This window comes from Syngnathus typhle, linkage group LG15 (assembly GCF_033458585.1).
Source record: "Syngnathus typhle isolate RoL2023-S1 ecotype Sweden linkage group LG15, RoL_Styp_1.0, whole genome shotgun sequence".
Lineage (NCBI taxonomy): Eukaryota > Metazoa > Chordata > Actinopteri > Syngnathiformes > Syngnathidae > Syngnathus > Syngnathus typhle.
The window spans coordinates 3,082,114-3,098,846 of record NC_083752.1 but is presented as its reverse complement, the minus strand read 5'-3'; the positions used below and the strand labels follow the sequence as shown (position 1 = coordinate 3,098,846).

Genomic DNA, 16,733 nt, shown 5'->3' with positions numbered 1-16,733 from the left:
CGATTGTCTTGTTTTATTTTGCAAACCCTTCGACCGGAAGTTTGAGCGCTTCCGTCTCCACCTTGAAGCAGGTCCGTTTTTTCCCCTTTTTTTTTTTTTTTTTTTTACCTCTTGCCTTCCTCCCTCACTGCTACCCTCTCTCTGTCTCCCTCTTTTCCTCTTTCTCTATTTAGGACGACTTTAACCTGGAGCGCCCATGTATTTATTAATATCCTTGTTATTTGCAAGTCCCTAGCTTTCCAGAGTTGTTTTTTGCGCGTGTGTGTTTTTGCAGTTTGTTTTTCTTAACCGCCCCCTTTCCAATGAGAAGACGTAAAAGATGGAGCTTCACATTCTAGAGCACAGCTTGAAAGTGGCGAGTATAGAGAAGGAAGGCATCCAGATTTGCACTCACGGATTAATCAAACTCGCCTTCCTGGCCTCGAAAACCAGGTACGTCCATTCTTCTCCTTCACGCCGCAAAACCGGCTCGTCAGTATTGGACTTTAAAGGCAGCTAGCTTCAAATGTCCGTCATTTTTCAATAGGTGCTGCTACTTTTACGAGGCGCCTTGAACGCATCGTAATGCTGTTTAAATGTGTTTTTGTGCGTGTGTGTTTGTTCGTTCCAGCACGATTTTTTGGGGCCTTTACGAGATTTGTGCAATCCGTAGCTGGATCGACTTCAGCCCGGTGTGTGTATCGACATATTGGAGTGTTTAATCACTGGACGTGTTCTCGTCCAAACTCCGTTATTAAAGCGTCAAAAGTGGCATTATTGCCGGTGCGTGGCGTTCACGGACCGGCGTTGGAGCTCGGCGAGAAGATGCTCGTCGTGCGAGGGGAGGCCTTTGCACTTGTTTTCGTCGCCAGGGTTTGATTAATGTGAGCCTTAAGCAGGTTAAGTTCCCCTGAACGGACAATATGAGCTCCCCAAAGCTTTTCCCAAAAACACATTTGCTCTCAAATTATTAATTCACGACACTTATTTGATTCTCCCCTCCATAGGAACTAGTTGGAAGTAGAAGGGCCTATTCAACTCATGTACCAAGTATTAAAGTTAACATCCGTTAGCTTAATTCCATATTGCGTGAGCCATTAACCTCTGCTTTTTTTTTCTTTTTTTTCTTTTTTTGTGGGGGCATTTATTAGCAGCTGCACTGGTATTTATCATTGATTTCTGGTCAAAAATGGAAATTGTAATGAAAGGCTAACAAATTCATATTTGTGTTTGTTAATATCTAGCTGTTATAAATACAATGTCTTTTGTTGCCTAAGAGCTTTCTAGTGTTGGCTTGAAATAATCGGATTTTTTTGTTGAAATTTTACTTTTCTCAAAATTGTATATTGTAATCCTTTCATTCACGTTTAGAGTTTAAAAAAAATGCAATCCCAGCAATATTGCAACTATTTTTTTTTTGAATTATATTAGTGTAATTATCAATTAAACTTGGGGAACATTTGTATATTTTTAAGGATATATTTATAGAATTAACATGGCATAGCATTTCACTTCCTGGTTGTTGCCATTAGCTGTTAGCATTCTATTGTCTTTGACAGTCAGGTTTCTAGTGTCGTATGATCATAGTTTACCAGCAAAATGCTAAATAATTATCTTTTTCAAAAGCAACCATTGTCTTGCCCGTGTGAGCGTGATCTTAAAAATCCCTCCCAGGCCCTCCACAAATATTTGATGTAATTAATGTCCCCCGGTTACTCAGAGTTCAGCAGGAACAACAACAAGACTCCGTCAAAGGGTCCTTGTGAAGTTCCTTGCATGCCCTGGGAATTCGACTAATGCTGAGGTTCAATTAGCTCGTTACCGGCAACCGGACGCCGTCATTTAAGAGAGGCAATAACAACTGAGTTGTCATTCATTTGCATTTCGACGTAATGAAATCACCTCATCTACTTGTCAATTTAACACCTTGGGGCAAACATGAGTTCACCTCATGACCTTTTGGTTGCTCTGCCGATTCCATATTTGGAGAAATTTGTGTGGTCATTTGACCTGCCCTGTGAAAAAACTGAATTGAAACTAGATGTCAGGCAAACCTTCAGAACTGGTTCATCTCCCGCCACTCAGGTGCAAGTTCTTCAGCCTGACGGAGACGCCGGAGGACTACACTATCATCGTGGACGAGGAGGGCTTTAAAGGTGAGCCTCGGCGCGTCGCCGCGGCAACAGTGACATATCACCCAGCGCGTTGTGTAACGCTGGTTACGACGTCTCTTCGGGCGGCCAGTGTTTGAACACACTTTGTCGCTAATAGTGGCGGCCCACTAGCTCTTCAGTGAGTGAATCCGCGTGGTCACACGCCTGACCAAAACTCCTGTGTTACTCTGGAGACCAGAGAGCTGTTTGTTTTTCTAGAACAAGAAACACCTTTCAAGAATATAGAGTGAACCCTGAAGTTGTTTTTTTTTTTGCCCCCCCCCTCCTCCCCTGCAGAGCTGCCCGAGTCGGAGCACATCAGCGTGGCCGAGGCCACGTGGCTGGCGCTCAACGTGGTGTCGGGCAGCGGGAACGCTTCCAACTTGCAGCCCATCGGCGTCACCAAGATCGCCAAATCTGTCATCGCACCGTTGGCCGACCACAACATCTCCGTTTTCATGCTGTCCACGTATCAGACTGACTTCATCCTGGTGAGTGGCCGGCCACCTATTCTTGGTTGGGCTACAGATGTAACACAGACTGTGGCTGCATAAAGAAATCCTCTCTCAGCAAAGCCTCTTTAGCCACGGGGGGTGTTTGGATCGCCTCACTGATGGGAGGGGTTAAAAAAAAATTCTGCTGAGGGGCTCTGCTGCAGGGGGAGAAAAAATGGTCGGTTTTGACAATGTGTTGCGTAAAAACAGCTCAGGAGCTCGCTGCTGGAATTCCATGTATCGTACATCTGTCTTGCCAAATAGTCCTTTTATCGGGTCGTTTGAGGCTTTTGTCAAAATATCCAAAGGATCCAATTGTTTTTGTGCCCTATTGTCTTCAGGTCCGAGAACGGGACCTGCCCATGGTCATGCACACGCTGTCTTCGGAGTTCACGCTACTGCGGGTAGTCAATGGAGAAACCATTGCCGCCCACCACCTGGGTGTGGCGAACGGTTTCGTCAAACCTAAACTCGGTATGTGAACAAGGATTAGTCACGTTTTGGTGTTTTTCCAGTCCTGACTGACCCTTTTTATATTCACCCTCCCCCAGTCCCGCGTCCAATCATCCACCCGCTGTCAAGCCCCAGTAACATGTTCTGCGTGACCAGTCTGGATCCGGACACGCTTCCCTCCGTGGCTACCCTGCTCATGGATGTTATGTTCTACTCTGGGGGGTAAGCTGGGGTCGGGGATAGGCTTGAGTTTTGGATTTAGGGTCTGTGTTAGGGTTTAGAATTACGCTCAAGGTGTTCTTTTGTTGCGTCTCCAGGTCGAAAGAATCGGGCGCATGCAACGAGGACGCCAGCCACATTCGGTTCTTTTCTTTCTCCCTCATCGAAGGCTACATTTCGCTGGTTATGGACGAGCAGACGACGCAAAGGTTAACGACGGCGAGTTAGCTCTTAGCCGCTGCTGCTGCTAACTTGCCCGTCCTTTTTCTATAGGTTCCCAAATAATGTTCTGTTCACCAGCGCGTCGGGCGAGCTTTGGAAAATGGTCCGAATCGGCGGACAGCCTTTAGGATTTGGTGAGTTTGTTAGCTTTCCAACCTAGCAGCGTATTGCTAAGTGTGCATTTTATTTATTCATTTAGCTTTTTTTTCCCCCCCCCCCAGACGAATGCGGCATCGTGGCTCAAATATCGGAACCCTTGGCGACTGCCGACATTCCAGCATACTACATTAGCACCTTCAAATTTGACCACGCCCTGGTGAGCTTGCTTAGGCTAGCATGTTTCCGCTTTATTTTCATTTTATCGTTTTTAAATCAGCATAAAGCGCATGTGGCATCTTCTGCAGGTTCCTGAGGAAAACATCCAGAGCGTGATCGGAGCGCTGAGGACCGAGAGCAACCTGGTGTAGCAAGTATTGAAGGAGGGGTGGGGGGGGTCCAAAAACTGCCAAGAGCTAATTGGCGCACCACTGCAGATCAGCTTGGAGGAAAGTGTGAAGGGGATTTTGTGGCTCAGCCGTTTTTCCACCTAGCCCGCTTCTTTTTTCCCCCTTTTGATGCCAGCTAAGGGTACGGTCACCCTGCTGGCCCCGCTCCCTGCTGACCCCACCCTCATAGTTGTTGCCACTTCAACAACGCCCCCCGCCCCCCCTGCACCTACTGTGTCAGTTACAAAATCCCCCCCCTCGTGGAAGGATGATGAATGTACTCGCAAGAATTATTACAAGCTCCCCCCCCCCCCCCGCCCCTATTTCTTGATTTTGTTTTTTTTCCCACAATTTGAGAATATTTTGGGAGGATGTTTTTTTTTTTTGTCTTAAATTCAATAATGATCTTTTTCATTTTTTTTCACCCAAAACATTTTTGTTTTTTTTCATTATATATTTATATTTTTTTCTCTTTTTCTGTTATGTTTTCTTGGGTTTTCTCATATATATTTTTTTTGCAACTTTATTTTTGGGGGGTATTTTTTGTTTTCTTTCTTCTTCTGGTCTGTTTTCCTTCTTACTTCATTTACACCCCTACCCGTGCTTGTTTTCATCAGTGCCAAACTCTTTTTCTTTTTTTATTTGAATGCCTCAAGTGATGATGCCTTTTGTTGTGCAATCCAAGGCTGCGCTGCTTTCGTCGCCGTTACGTGAAGTTGTTATTCCATCTCTAAGGATTTTTTTTTTTTTTTTTTGAAGCGCTCACTCTGCGAGCAACCGTCGCTTCCCTCCCACCATTTGGAGGATTTTGATTGGAGTCCATCTGCTATGGACCGTGGATATGTAGCATTGATAGTTTGCTGATTACTTGATAACAAAAAACAAAAGTTTTTTTCCGCTTCTAACGTTACAATCCAGATTATTAGCTGCCTAGTTCCTCAAATATTTGTTGTTGTTGTTTAGTTTTCCTCCAATCAGACAATGCTAACTTTGAACGTTAACGTTGGATTCTTTTGTGCCGACTGAATATTTCGGACTCTGGCCTTTTCGGTTGGTATTCCCGTCGTCGTAATCACTGGTTAGCGCTCTCAGTTGCTTATCTTAACCCCAAAAGTTTGATTTGGCTTCCAACGTGATTCTACTGTATCTTGTTTGCTGTGGCACGAAAATTGTTAGCCTGTACAAAAACTTCTCAGTTAAGTAGTAACGCTCAACAATGATATATTACATGAGTTTGCGAAATTTGTCAAATGATCTGGAAAAGCTCCTCATTAGTAAATTACGTTTATGCAATTTCTTTTGGGGAAATTGAAATTGGCCTTTAAATACGAAGCTAGGACCAAGTGTAACCCAAAAAGTTAGGCTGGTTTGAGCTAGCAGCAATAATGACGTTCAACTCAATGAGTAATAATTGGACAACTAGACTACGATTTTTGGTTTGAAGCTCTAAAAACTAGCTTTGAATGAAATAATCTGGAGATTTTAGATCTTACGATTTAGCAATTTTAAAATGTTGCTTCAAATGCTTCTACTATATTTTACATTTTGGTGGTGTCGTCTATTCACTTAACTCGCCCCCAAATCATAACTCTACTTCAACACCATTTTTTGCCTCATATTTTGTTTTCGCCAGGAGTCCGGAGAAAGTGTTAGCATTGGCAGCAATGTTATTGTTGCACCCAGCGTTTTTTTTTTTTTTTTTTCCCGTGTTGTATTACTGAGCCACTTTTGTGACGAGAATAATGACGACGTAATAATAAGCTAACACGCGAAGGAGTCACCCTCCGTGTGCATTTTCCGATCTTCGCCTCCCCACCCAAACATCCCAATCGACTGCACTTTAATGCAGGTTACCCCCCCCCCCCACAAAAAAACAAAAACATGCCTGCTGTACTGGTGAGCAAGAACGGGAGATGAATATTGGTCTTAAGCATTTGCTGATATTAAAAATGTATTTTTTTTTTCTTGATGTTATTGTTGTTGTTAGTTTCTTCACCTTTCAGACCCGACTAGGTAATAAAAGATTTTTGTCAGTGTTAAAACTCAGAAAAAATATCTAATGATTTCCATTTCATTGTGATTTTCCTTTGATTTGGAGCTTTTTGTGCGCGTGTGGAAGAAATAAAACCAGCTTGTTTCTTTTTTCTTTTTTTAAAATTTGTGACTTGGTGTTAATTTTATTGTACTCACTACGATCTGTTTCCTATGTATACGTAAATCATTAAACTGGTGACACTGCAGCCTCATCTGATTTTTATAGTTCTAAGAGTCTGAACCTGTGGAGAGCAGCTGGCTTGGCTTTTCTCCCCTTGGGATTGTTTTGCCTCACCCTGGTCCAATCTGTCACATTGAAATAGAGATAAGCAGTAACGTTATTGAAATAAACTTGAACTATCACAGAAGTGGAAGACTTCTTTGAGTTGTGGTGTTTATATTACTACCACTAGAGGGCGGTGGTGTACTTGACAACTACCCAACGATCTTTAACACAAAGAAGAAAGTATCCTGCTCTGATTGGACATCCTTAAAGAAGGGGCGGGGTTTATACACCTCCGACTTCCCTGCACATCTTCCATTCGGGGTCCGAACCAAAGTAGCCAGTTGTCGGTTCTCACCAATTCCGGGTCTCATGAGGAATATTTCGTTAAGCTTTGGACGTCGGACGAGTCCCGGCGCTTAGGTCAAACAAGACGATGTAGTTTAGCGGTTCTTGGACTGAACGACGTCGGCGTCTTTTGGAGGTGGGGAAAAGCAACTAACGCCAGACGGAAGCTAGCTGCTCTTCATGTATTATTTATCGCACTCTAACATCTCACATTTCATCCGTTGTTAACGTCCCATACATGATAAATGTTAAGATTGCCTTTCGAGCAGGGTACCTGCAAATACTGAGACTTTTATATGCAGGGAGCACTTGACAGTAAACGTGTAGCCACTCACCGGCCACAATATTAGGAACACCTGCTAAATGTGTCATCCTATACAAAGGATGCAACGGCAAAAAATGCTTTAAAATACAATTTACAGATTAATTGTACTGACAAATTAATGTGAAGCGTTTTTTTTTTACAGCCCAGCATAAATGAGCACTTTTCTCACAGTGTATTGTTTCGTTTCTAGGCTACGGCGATATTTACTTTCCTGAGCTTCGTAGACAACAAACTCAAGCTGGCGGAAATGGACGAACAAAGCGTGGAGGTTTGTGTGCTGCTGGAGAATTTAGGCCTGGCGTGTTCCAAATGTTGACATCTGTTGTCATGTGGATCCAGAGCATCGCCGAGGTGTTCCGCTGCTTCATCTGCATGGAGAAGCTGAGGGACGCTCGCCTCTGCCCGCACTGCTCCAAGCTCTGCTGCTTCAGCTGCATACGGGTACGCACACATTTTGTCATTCCGCAATCTATCTTAAAATAAAAGTGACAGCATGTAAATAAACAGAAAGGTTTGTTTGCTCGTACGTTCCTCTTGAACCTTCTGTTGACAGCGCTGGCTGACGGAGCAGAGAGCTCAGTGTCCACACTGTCGGTAAGTCCTCGAAGGAAAGAAGGGCCTCAAAATTCAAAACGTCTCCAGACTTCAGCTCAGTGAGCATCTTAATCGCATCTTAATCGCGCACGTGCAGGGCCCCACTCCAGCTGAGGGAGCTGGTGAACTGCCGCTGGGCCGAGGAGGTGACGCAGCAGCTGGACACGCTGCAGCTCTGCAACCTCACCAAGCACGACGACAACGGCAAAGACAAGTTAGTCTTCTTATTCGGTCTTAAATGACAATAATAGCTGGCAGAAATGACCGAAATAGTGGCGGGTAGTTGTAACATAGGTTTGGCCCATTTGTATATTAGTGTGTTTTTTTTTTAAGTTTACGACATATCTCTGCAGATGTGAGAACCACCATGAAAAGCTGAGTGTCTTCTGCTGGACATGCAAGAAATGTATCTGCCATCAATGTGCTCTATGGGGCGGCATGGTAAGCGAGTCTCGCTCATAGCAATCAGCTAGCGGTTTGATGAGCCCATCCGCCCGCCCGCCCGCCCGCCTCCTTCCATTGTGTAGCACGGTGGCCACACCTTCAAGCCGCTGGTGGAGATCTACGAGCAGCACGTGAGCAAGGTGAAGGAGGAGGTAGCCAAGCTGCGGCGACGCCTCATAGAGCTCATCAGCCTGGTGCAGGAAGTGGTGAGACTTGGGAAGACGTGCTCGCATTGCCTACGTGCACTAGATGGCGCTAAAGCGTCACTGTTGTGTCAGGAAAGGAACGTGGAGGCAGTGCGGGGAGCCAAGGACGAGCGGGTACGCGAGATCCGCAACGCGGTGGAGATGATGATCGCTCGTCTGGACAACCAGCTGAAGAATAAACTGATCACGCTGATGGGTAGGCCTCGTCCGATGCTTACCTTGTTAGCTGAACCATCCACAACATGCGCTACCAACCCATTTGCAGGCCAGAAGACATCCTTGACCCAGGAGACGGAGCTGCTGGAGTCTATCCTGCAGGAGGTGGAACATCAGGTTGGGACCTTCCATTTGATTACTGCCACTCGTTTCCCCTTGTTGGAGTTGGCGAAACCTAAACATCAAATAACAGCGTTGGAAAATGCCTGAAATTCTCAAAGTTGGACTTTAGGGGGGCATTAACAAGAATTTACTCGAGTGACATATTGCCTCTTAGTAGGAAGCATAAAGCTAAACATGGGGGGGGAACTTTGTTGTGTGTGTGCCTCAGCTCCACTCGTGCAGTAAGAGCGAGCTGATCTCCAAGAGTCCGGAGATCCTGCTCATGTTCCAGCAAGTCCACAGGAAGCCCATGCAGTCGTTCGTCACCACGCCGGTGCCACCCGACTTCACCAGGTACGGGTCTGCCTTGCTTGGGGGGGTATCAGGGTGGCGACAAAGCGCTACTTTTCTCCAAACAAAACTGTTGGAAATTGTTGGCGCATCCTTGTCTCATGTTACGACATCAAATATTTCATGAGCTCAATTTTGGACTTGTGTGTTTTCAGTGAGCTGGTTCCCGCATACGACTCCAGCACCTTTGTTTTGGTCAACTTCAGGTTCGCTCTCGGCAGCCGGACACTTTTTTTTTTTCTGTGAAAGGCTCGGCGTCGGATGGCGTTAGATTGGCTTTGTGTGTGTTGGTAGTACTCTGAGGCAGCGGGCCGACCCGGTCTACAGCCCTCCTCTACAGATATCTGGACTCTGTTGGAGGCTCAAAGTATACCCGGTGAGCAGTGATGTCATCTACATACACGGAAATGGGATCAAGCAAACGTTGAACGTGTTCTCCTTTCAGGACGGCAACGGTGTGGTTCGCGGGAACTACCTGTCTGTGTTCTTGGAGTTGTCCGCCGGACTCCCCGAAACCTCCAAGTAGGCGTCGCCGCTCCCGCCAGAAGGCGCCTCTCGTGCCGTGACGCCCGGTCTCGCTTCCGCATAGGTACGAGTACCGCGTGGAGATGGTCCACCAGGCCTCCAGCGACCCCAGCAAGAACATCATCCGCGAGTTTGCTTCGGACTTCGAAGTGGGCGAGTGCTGGGGCTACAATCGCTTCTTCAGGTTGGACCTGCTGGCCAGCGAGGGCTACCTGAACATGCAGACGGACACGCTGGTTCTACGGTACGCCCGCGAGACGACACGTTGGCGAAGCGCGAGTTTCACTCTGTGCTGTCTCGTTTGATTGGTGGCGCTCAGGTATCAGGTGCGGTCGCCCACGTTCTTCCAGAAGTGCAGGGACCAGTACTGGTACATCAGCCAGCTGGAATCAGCTCAGAGTGGCTACGTCCAGCAGATCAACAACCTCAAAGAGGTGAGAGGGAGGCTAGTGGTTAGCGTGGACGTCATCTTTGAAACGGCCGCGACTTGAACTGACGGCAGAGAGCAATGCAAAAGGTTCCACCGCTTCCCCTCGCAGCGGTTGGCCATCGAGCTGTTCCGCCACCGCTCGATGCGCAGCTCCTCGCCCCCCGACTCGAGGCTGGCGGCCGGGATTGCGGCTTCCGAAAGAAACCCCCGCGCCGTCAAAAGTGACGGCGACATTCAGAGCACGCTGAGCGACGACAAAAAGGGCGGCGACCGCGACGACGAGCGGACCGTGCACGATGACTCCAACGTGAGGCCCGCTCGGCTCGCTTATGAGAAAAAAAAATAGCGAACTGTGCTGATAGACTTGCCGGCGTCCCTCAGGAGCTGTCCGACGGCGACCTGGAGGTGGACTGCCTGACCGAGGAGGAGGTGAACCCGCTGGACGGCAGCAGCACCTCGGGGAGCTCAACGGCCACCAGCAACACCGAGGAGAACGACATTGACGAAGAAACCATGTGAGTGGCTTTGAGCAAGTGCAAAACCGGTTGAACATTTACACATGATCGAATTAGGTTCCGTGGTGTGCCGGGTCCGGATGTTCCATCCCTTGTTATGGCGTACTCGTTCAGGTCAGGCGAGAACGACGTCGACTTCATCGGGAACCTGGACACGGAAGAAGGAGAACTTCCCGACGACTTAGATGGAGCCTCCGGTAAATGCAAAGTCCAACCATCTTCTTGAAAGGGCCGCCAAGTCTCCCGTCTGGCAGTGACGTCATGTCAAAGTTGACTAAAGTTACAATTGATGTCAGGATACAGTATACCTTCGACACAATTTTTTTTAAGAGTATTATTTATTTATTTATCCGTTCCTTTTTGTATTTTTTGTTTTTTAATTTATTCAAATTAATTGTCCGACTTGACTTTAGGTGGCCCCAGTTCCTGTCTGCGCTCTGCACTTCTCAGCTCCGCTATGGGACGAGCTGCCAGCGCAGGAAGCGGGGCCTCCTCCTCCGCTGGCGGTGCTGTCGGCGGCAGCGGCAGCCTCCTGGACATCGACCCCGTCATCCTCATCCAGTTGCTAGACCTGAAGGAGCATCACGACATGGAGTCCCTGTGGGGTCTTCAGCCTCGACCCTCATTGTCGTTACTTCACAGCCAAGGTGTGGGGGACATCCAATGAATCGTTTTATTGATCATACGTGAAGCCAATGACAAACGATCGCTGTACCGCAGTCTCTCTTCTCTGTCTCCTCCAGCTGGCTCATCCTCCAGGAAAGAGCGGGAGCGCCATCCTCAGGTGGTGCGTCGCTCCGCCCCGGACTCGGCGGTCCTCATCCGCCTCAAGGCGCAGATGGCCGAGGTGCGCAGCAAGATGTCCGACGTCAAGACACAGGTTCTGGAGGCCCGCGCCGCCAGCGATTGCAGGCCGGGCCCATCGGGAATCTTCGGCGCTGAAGGGGGGCCCTCGCACCGCGCCGACCTGGAGTCGGCGGACAGATACAAGCCAGGCGATCTGGCGCCGCTTGGGAGGGCGGCAACGGTTCTGTCCCGGCCATGTCGTCCCGGTGAGAAGTCTCAAAATCTCCCTGCAAGTCTCTTGCAAACGACACGATGTTCTTCATCCTCACTGGCGCTTTTGTGACTCTCCCCCAGGACAAAAATGCCCACCGTCAGTCCTGGAAAGCTGCAGCGCACCGCTAGGTCATCAGAATAGTCCGGAGCAGACAGAGAAAGACGTCAGAGGAGCCAACGCAGCTCCGGAACTCGGCCTGCATCTCAACGAGGCCACTAACGGTCGGTAGATTTGGAGAAAGAGTCGCCGTTCTTATTGATGGGGGGGGGGGGCCTCCTGCGAGGCTAAACGTGGCATCCCGCAGGATGCGCCGAGGTGTCGGACGTTGCTCAGGCCTCAGCGGAGCAGGCGTCCTGCAAGCCTCAGCTGTACACGCCATCGGGGCCCAGGGACGACATCTTCTCCGGCTACCTGCCGGCCGCCAAGAACTGTGGCACCCGGACCCTGGGGTGCGACTCGCCGCCTCCAAACAGAACAAGAATGGAGAATGAGTTGAAATTTCACAAGCCTTTTTTTTTTTTTTTTTTCCTTTCTGCTTGTTACAGGGCAGGCATGTTGGACTCTGAATCTGAAAGCTCAGGAAACTCGCATCATTCCTTGCTGGAGGGACCCACATCGCAGCCACAGTCCAGTGAAGGCCGGGTTGCCTCAGGTGGGTTTTCACAAAACACAAGTCGCTGCTTCACAACCTGTAAAAATAAAAAAACGTCTGCGTTTTCATACTTAATGGAGCAGCGCCTCTCCTCATAGACCCGCCGCCATCCGTCCTGGCGGCGGGGACGAGCAGCGAGAGCGACACAGAGGACGAGGACGCCAACTCTCGCTATGACAACCGGACTCCGCCCTGCACGGGTAACCATGACAACAAGCCACTGGCCACTTCCACAGGTACACTTCAACTTGTGCTAATGATTGCAATTTTTGTCCCGACAAGGCGAGTCACTCTCCGAAGACATGACTGACAGGTGATGGAACAATTTTGATGACTCCACCGCCACTTTGAGTAGAAAATGAAACTGCCTCTTCTACACACACAAACACACACAATCATTTCTAAGGCTGCTTTCCGCAATGGTGCACTAGATTTCACGTTCCACTTAACTGCATGATTTCAATCTGCTTATAGAACAAAGGTACTAAAACATTCCATTTTTCCGTTTCGTCAGCATGCTCAGAAGATTTTGAACTTTTGTCCGCGCGCTGTCCATTCCATTTTCTGAGCACTGAGCCATTTTTAATTTTATTTTGAAAGACGTTTTGCTTTTTAGAGACGTCAATATGTAGGAAGCGGTACGTGTGCATGTTTTGTTTCCGTCCGTTTAGCTTGAAATCGAGCCAAGGGAACAACAACATGGCCTTGAATTATGAACTTCACTTTTTGTTTGTTGCCAATGTTCTTCTACTGCACTGAATCCTTGTTCCAAATGGCCCCTTAGTGGTTTCCCCGTATTAAAGGTAATGTTTTAGCATCGTCTGAGTCGCTCAATTATTCACCCATGTGCGTTCGTTCATGGTTGAGTGATGACATTGCCGAGTTACTCCAGTTTGACAGCTGACTGTTTCGGTGTTCTGGCGCCCTCTTGCGGACACCCGTGGAACATGACACGGGCAACATGTTCGCCTTGTGGGTGGTTCCTGCACGAACGTTTATATTTCCGCACCCACACACACACACACACACACATTCATGACCGCACACACGGCAGACAAGACAGTCACGCTTTCCATCGGCTCTCAACGCCACACGAAATGTCACTCAAGGGAAAAGTCGCTGTGGTGACCGGAGCTGCAGCGGGAATTGGTAAAGCCTTCTGCGAGATTCTCTTCAGGAACGGAGCAAAGGTAAGCATCAAAAACAACTTTCTCAACTTGGACACTAGAGCCCTTTGAACAGGACTCACTGAAAGTGACTCATTTGTAACTTGGAACATCTCTATCTAATCTATCTCCGCCCTTAGAGTAGGTGTTTATTGCGGGTGGAAAAAGAAAACATGCGGTAACTTGATAATAAACTCCCCTTCAACAAATATTTGGAACAATTAGTGCAGTTAATTTTCCCAATAACTGCGGTGTATCCATTTCGACTGATTCGCCAGAGCATAATTGGAGCCCACAAAGACAAATTGGCAATAGTGTCCAAACATAGGCGTGTGTGTCAAACTTGTGCTATCTTATTGAGAAACAACTGGAGGCTGTAATTCTTGCCAAATGTGAATCATCAAAAGAATTAGGTGAAGGGTGTGAATATTTGTGCAACTACGCGGCTTCTCCAGGTTGTTCTGCTGGATGTGAACCCAGAAGCGGGAAAGAGCGTGATGGAAGCTCTCAACAAGGAGGACGGCCAAGATCGAGCTCTTTTCCTCAGCTGTGACGTCCGCTCTGAGGAGCAGCTGAAAGGTAACGTCGGCCCACATTTTGCATTGCAACAAACGCGCCAAAAGAAGTAGCGGCACTCAGCGTGGAAAAAATGGTTGTTGTCTGAGAGTGGAATGTGCATTCTCATTGGTTTGCATTCTTGCCTCTGTTCAAACATGTCTGCTAAGTTACCCATGGTGCATTTTGCTTAGCATGCATAAAGCAATTTTCAAAAAGGATGTGAGAGGATGTGAGGCAATATTGAGCAGCGAAGCCCGAGGGTGTGTATTTAATGAGACATTTTGCTTCTGACGCTTTTTGAAACGGCCCTCCTTGGCCAAATAAGGCCTAGTATTGAATTATTAAGCAGAACACTTACGAGACGCTTGAAGCGAGAGACAATATTTCATTTTCCCCCGAGCTTATTTGAAGAATTCATTAGACAAAAGCAGCACTTTTATCCATTGTTAACTCGAGCTTTGTTATGCAAAATAGAAAACTATTTTTAGGTTGGTCAGAGCTTCTGAGAAGTTCCACTGTACTTAGGAATCACTCCAAGGTTGTTGTTTTTTCTTCTCCAAAAACTCTCCAAGCTGCCTTCAAGATGGCCGCTGATACCTTTGGAGGAATCGACATCGTGTGCAACAATGCCGGCGTCCTGGATGAGAAGGAATGGGAGCTAACGTTGGACATCAACCTTGTAAGACCGTCTTGATGTGTCCGCTCTCTTTCTCTTGTCAACCCATTGCATTTTTTTGTTCTGTGACATAAAAATATATATCTTTAGGTGGGAGTCATCAAGGGGACCTACGCCGCCATGGAGCACATGAGCAAGTTGAACGGCGGTCGAGGAGGGGTCATCGTCAACACTGCGTCAATTGCAGGTGATCATGACACTTGACCTTTTTTTTTTTTTTTTTTTTTTTTTTCTTTGAGAGATTATCGCTTATCAATCCTAACACATAGCTTTGTGCTAGTGGGTTTATCATTTTGGTGTTTTTAAGAGAGGCTTCGCTTGTAAAATGTCATGTGAGCAAAGCCAGGCATGATATATGAGGTCAGTTCTGACGTCAATGTCAATAGAGGGCGCTATTGGCTAAAGTGGAAGCCTCTTGAGATAGATGCCGTCATCTGTTTTTTTTTTTAGACGAGTGGGGCCACGTCATATTCTTGCCAAGGATTTTTGTTTTGAGTTGCCATTTAATGCTAACCCATTAACAGCCAAGCTAAAAAAAATAATAAAAAAAAACACTTTCTTGGTCACTATTGTCACCTGTAAATGATTGCAATTTATGTTTCCCCCAAGCTAGTCATTAACTATTTTGCACGGTTATGAAATCAAAATCACAAGGTCACCGTTTAAAGACATTTTAGTGCTCAACTTTCTTTTTTGGTTTGATATATTTGTCAGCGACAAATGCTTCTTTGCTAAAACAAAACGAGTGCCCATGTTGCCCTCCATCGTAGGTATCAGGCCGCTCGTGTGCTGCCCGGTCTACAGCGCGTCCAAAAGCGCCGTGATCCACTTTGCCAGAGCCATGGCGGTGAGCTGCTTTTGACGACGTGAAATGCTGCTCAACCGCTGTCTCATTTACATGTGTATGTGTTTGTGTCGTGTGTGTGTGCGTGCGCATGTATGCAAGGGGGCCTCCACTTTAGTGGGCTACGGCATTCGCTTTAACGCCATTTGCCCAGCTTTGGTTCAAACCGACCTGCTTGATGGTTTAAACAGTAAACTGGGACAATTCGCCGCACTGAAGCAGCCCACCCAACAATTGATAGAAAAGCATGGCGTGTTAAGGTAAGTGATTGGACTGTCACATTTTTTATTTTGCACATTGACCAAGACAGATTAGCATTTGCTCGCAACACTGGAATGTTGTCGACATGCTAACGTCGGTATTTGCTTCTGATAAGCAGCGCATACTTGAATGTCAAGGCAAGTTGAGGACTTTGGAGGTTGATCCACTCCTATTTTTCCCCCTTTTAAGGATTTCCCCCCCCCCCGTTTTTGCACAATGAAATGCCACTTGAACATTGCCGCATTTCCTTTCCAGTCCGTCCGATGTGGCAGAGTGTCTTTTGGAACTGGTGACAGATGAGAGCAAGAATGGAGAAGCCCTGATGGTGACCTCCCAAGCAAAGACATACACCCCATTTACGTCCATCCCTATTATCACTCTGGATCTTTAATAGTGCGTTCTCAGCTGATTTGGCCTGTCTGCAAATTGAATGTATCATCGATATATACTGCACTGTACAGAATATTGACAGGTGGCATTCCAGTTGAATGAATGTTAAATGCAATATTAAAACTTAAGGCTGAACTAAAGAAAACGCATCAGGAGATTTCATTACTATTACTGCAACTCAACTCGTGTGCAAGAAGGCTCCCTTTTATATGATTTAAGGTGAATCGTTAAATTTTAATCAGATATTTAGTCACTACTTCTGCACTAGGGGAATTATTCATAAGCAAGGAAAGAAAATGATTTAGATTAACTCAGAAGAATTGTGATGTAACCTTTGGTGCAATGTTAGGTTATGACTCCATGTGCAAGGTACACAGAAAATATATTTGCTTTGGCATTCGAATGATACGTATTGTCGTTATTGTTTTTAATTGTCTTGATAAAAGTATGTTTCCGCCCGGTCTCGAACCGGGGACCTTTCGCGTGTTAGGCGAACGTGATAACCACTACACTACGGAAACTGTTGCGCAGTCCGAGTAATTATGCCAGTTTAGACTTAAAGAGAAATCTTTTGGGCTTCGATGTTTTGCTTTTGATTTGAAAACGTATTGCAGCCGATTGTGTTTATCTTGTAGCACGTTTCTGGTAGCAGATTGCATTTCCGAATATAATCGAGAACGAGGTCGTTGGATGTTGGTCAGCTTAGTGTGGGGACAGTGACGCCTACAGGTCAAAACGTAAACTACATTTTGCTGCAAAGGATTGTGTGTTTTCCCCCATCCAATCTTTATCAAGAATAACAATATAC

The 16,733-nt window shown here is 46.9% G+C and overlaps 3 protein-coding genes and 1 non-coding gene across 7 annotated transcripts; 3 read left to right on the top strand and 1 right to left on the bottom strand.

Annotated features, from left to right (window-relative positions):
* Nucleotides 1–82: 82 nt before the first annotated feature.
* On the top strand, nt 83–6,245 carry castor2 (cytosolic arginine sensor for mTORC1 subunit 2). 2 transcript variants are annotated; one of them, XM_061300056.1, is made up of 10 exons: nt 83–208; nt 304–432; nt 2,065–2,135; nt 2,430–2,623; nt 2,968–3,100; nt 3,178–3,301; nt 3,397–3,507; nt 3,572–3,654; nt 3,742–3,836; nt 3,925–6,245. In XM_061300056.1, the coding sequence occupies exons 2-10, from the start codon at nt 320–322 to the stop codon at nt 3,985–3,987; spliced, it is 987 nt and encodes a 328-aa protein (XP_061156040.1). In that variant the 5' UTR covers nt 83–208; nt 304–319; the 3' UTR covers nt 3,988–6,245. The 2 variants fall into 2 exon arrangements, with proteins under 2 accessions (XP_061156040.1, XP_061156039.1); XM_061300055.1 differs by having other exon boundaries at nt 92–432.
* A 289-nt stretch (nt 6,246–6,534) lies between these two features.
* Nucleotides 6,535–12,852, top strand: trim37 (tripartite motif containing 37). 3 transcript variants are annotated; one of them, XM_061299786.1, is made up of 25 exons: nt 6,535–6,746; nt 7,126–7,203; nt 7,275–7,376; nt 7,489–7,529; nt 7,627–7,743; nt 7,883–7,970; nt 8,057–8,179; nt 8,252–8,375; nt 8,445–8,512; nt 8,727–8,851; nt 9,004–9,054; nt 9,143–9,224; nt 9,294–9,370; nt 9,438–9,617; nt 9,693–9,807; nt 9,913–10,110; nt 10,185–10,318; nt 10,433–10,515; nt 10,732–10,965; nt 11,062–11,370; nt 11,459–11,599; nt 11,683–11,827; nt 11,924–12,030; nt 12,114–12,230; nt 12,313–12,852. In XM_061299786.1, the coding sequence occupies exons 2-25, from the start codon at nt 7,183–7,185 to the stop codon at nt 12,345–12,347; spliced, it is 2,817 nt and encodes a 938-aa protein (XP_061155770.1). In that variant the 5' UTR covers nt 6,535–6,746; nt 7,126–7,182; the 3' UTR covers nt 12,348–12,852. The 3 variants fall into 3 exon arrangements, with proteins under 3 accessions (XP_061155770.1, XP_061155769.1, XP_061155768.1); XM_061299785.1 differs by having other exon boundaries at nt 10,376–10,515; nt 12,129–12,230; XM_061299784.1 differs by having other exon boundaries at nt 10,376–10,515.
* Nucleotides 12,853–13,039: 187 nt separating this feature from the next.
* LOC133168312 (15-hydroxyprostaglandin dehydrogenase [NAD(+)]-like) lies at nt 13,040–16,333 on the top strand. Its single transcript, XM_061299788.1, has 7 exons — nt 13,040–13,220; nt 13,652–13,775; nt 14,327–14,433; nt 14,521–14,617; nt 15,201–15,277; nt 15,377–15,534; nt 15,791–16,333. Exons 1-7 carry the CDS (start codon nt 13,128–13,130, stop codon nt 15,924–15,926), a joined length of 792 nt encoding a protein of 263 aa, XP_061155772.1. The 5' UTR covers nt 13,040–13,127; the 3' UTR covers nt 15,927–16,333.
* Nucleotides 16,334–16,373: 40 nt separating this feature from the next.
* On the bottom strand, nt 16,374–16,446 carry trnav-aac (transfer RNA valine (anticodon AAC)). The gene has a single exon. It is a non-coding gene; the product is annotated as a tRNA-Val (tRNA).
* Between the last annotated feature and the right edge of the window lie 287 nt (nt 16,447–16,733).

What these genes read in the sequence shown, in the direction of transcription:
- trim37 (XM_061299784.1), top strand. Translation starts at nt 7,183, where the DNA reads ATGGACGAACAAAGCGTGGAG. An exon ending in GTCGTTACTTCACAGCCAAG is followed by an intron (nt 10,966 to 11,061) that starts GTGTGGGGGACA and finishes TGTCTCCTCCAG; the next exon opens with CTGGCTCATCCTCCAGGAAA. An exon ending in TGAAGGCCGGGTTGCCTCAG is followed by an intron (nt 12,031 to 12,113) that starts GTGGGTTTTCAC and finishes TTAATGGAGCAG; the next exon opens with CGCCTCTCCTCATAGACCCG.
- LOC133168312 (XM_061299788.1), top strand. Translation starts at nt 13,128, where the DNA reads ATGTCACTCAAGGGAAAAGTCGCTGTGGTGACCGGAGCTGCAGCGGGA. An exon ending in TAACGTTGGACATCAACCTT is followed by an intron (nt 14,434 to 14,520) that starts GTAAGACCGTCT and finishes ATATATCTTTAG; the next exon opens with GTGGGAGTCATCAAGGGGAC. An exon ending in CAACACTGCGTCAATTGCAG is followed by an intron (nt 14,618 to 15,200) that starts GTGATCATGACA and finishes CCTCCATCGTAG; the next exon opens with GTATCAGGCCGCTCGTGTGC.
- castor2 (XM_061300056.1), top strand. Translation starts at nt 320, where the DNA reads ATGGAGCTTCACATTCTAGAGCACAGCTTGAAAGTGGCGAGTATAGAG. An exon ending in GACGAGCAGACGACGCAAAG is followed by an intron (nt 3,508 to 3,571) that starts GTTAACGACGGC and finishes CTTTTTCTATAG; the next exon opens with GTTCCCAAATAATGTTCTGT. An exon ending in CGGACAGCCTTTAGGATTTG is followed by an intron (nt 3,655 to 3,741) that starts GTGAGTTTGTTA and finishes CCCCCCCCCCAG; the next exon opens with ACGAATGCGGCATCGTGGCT.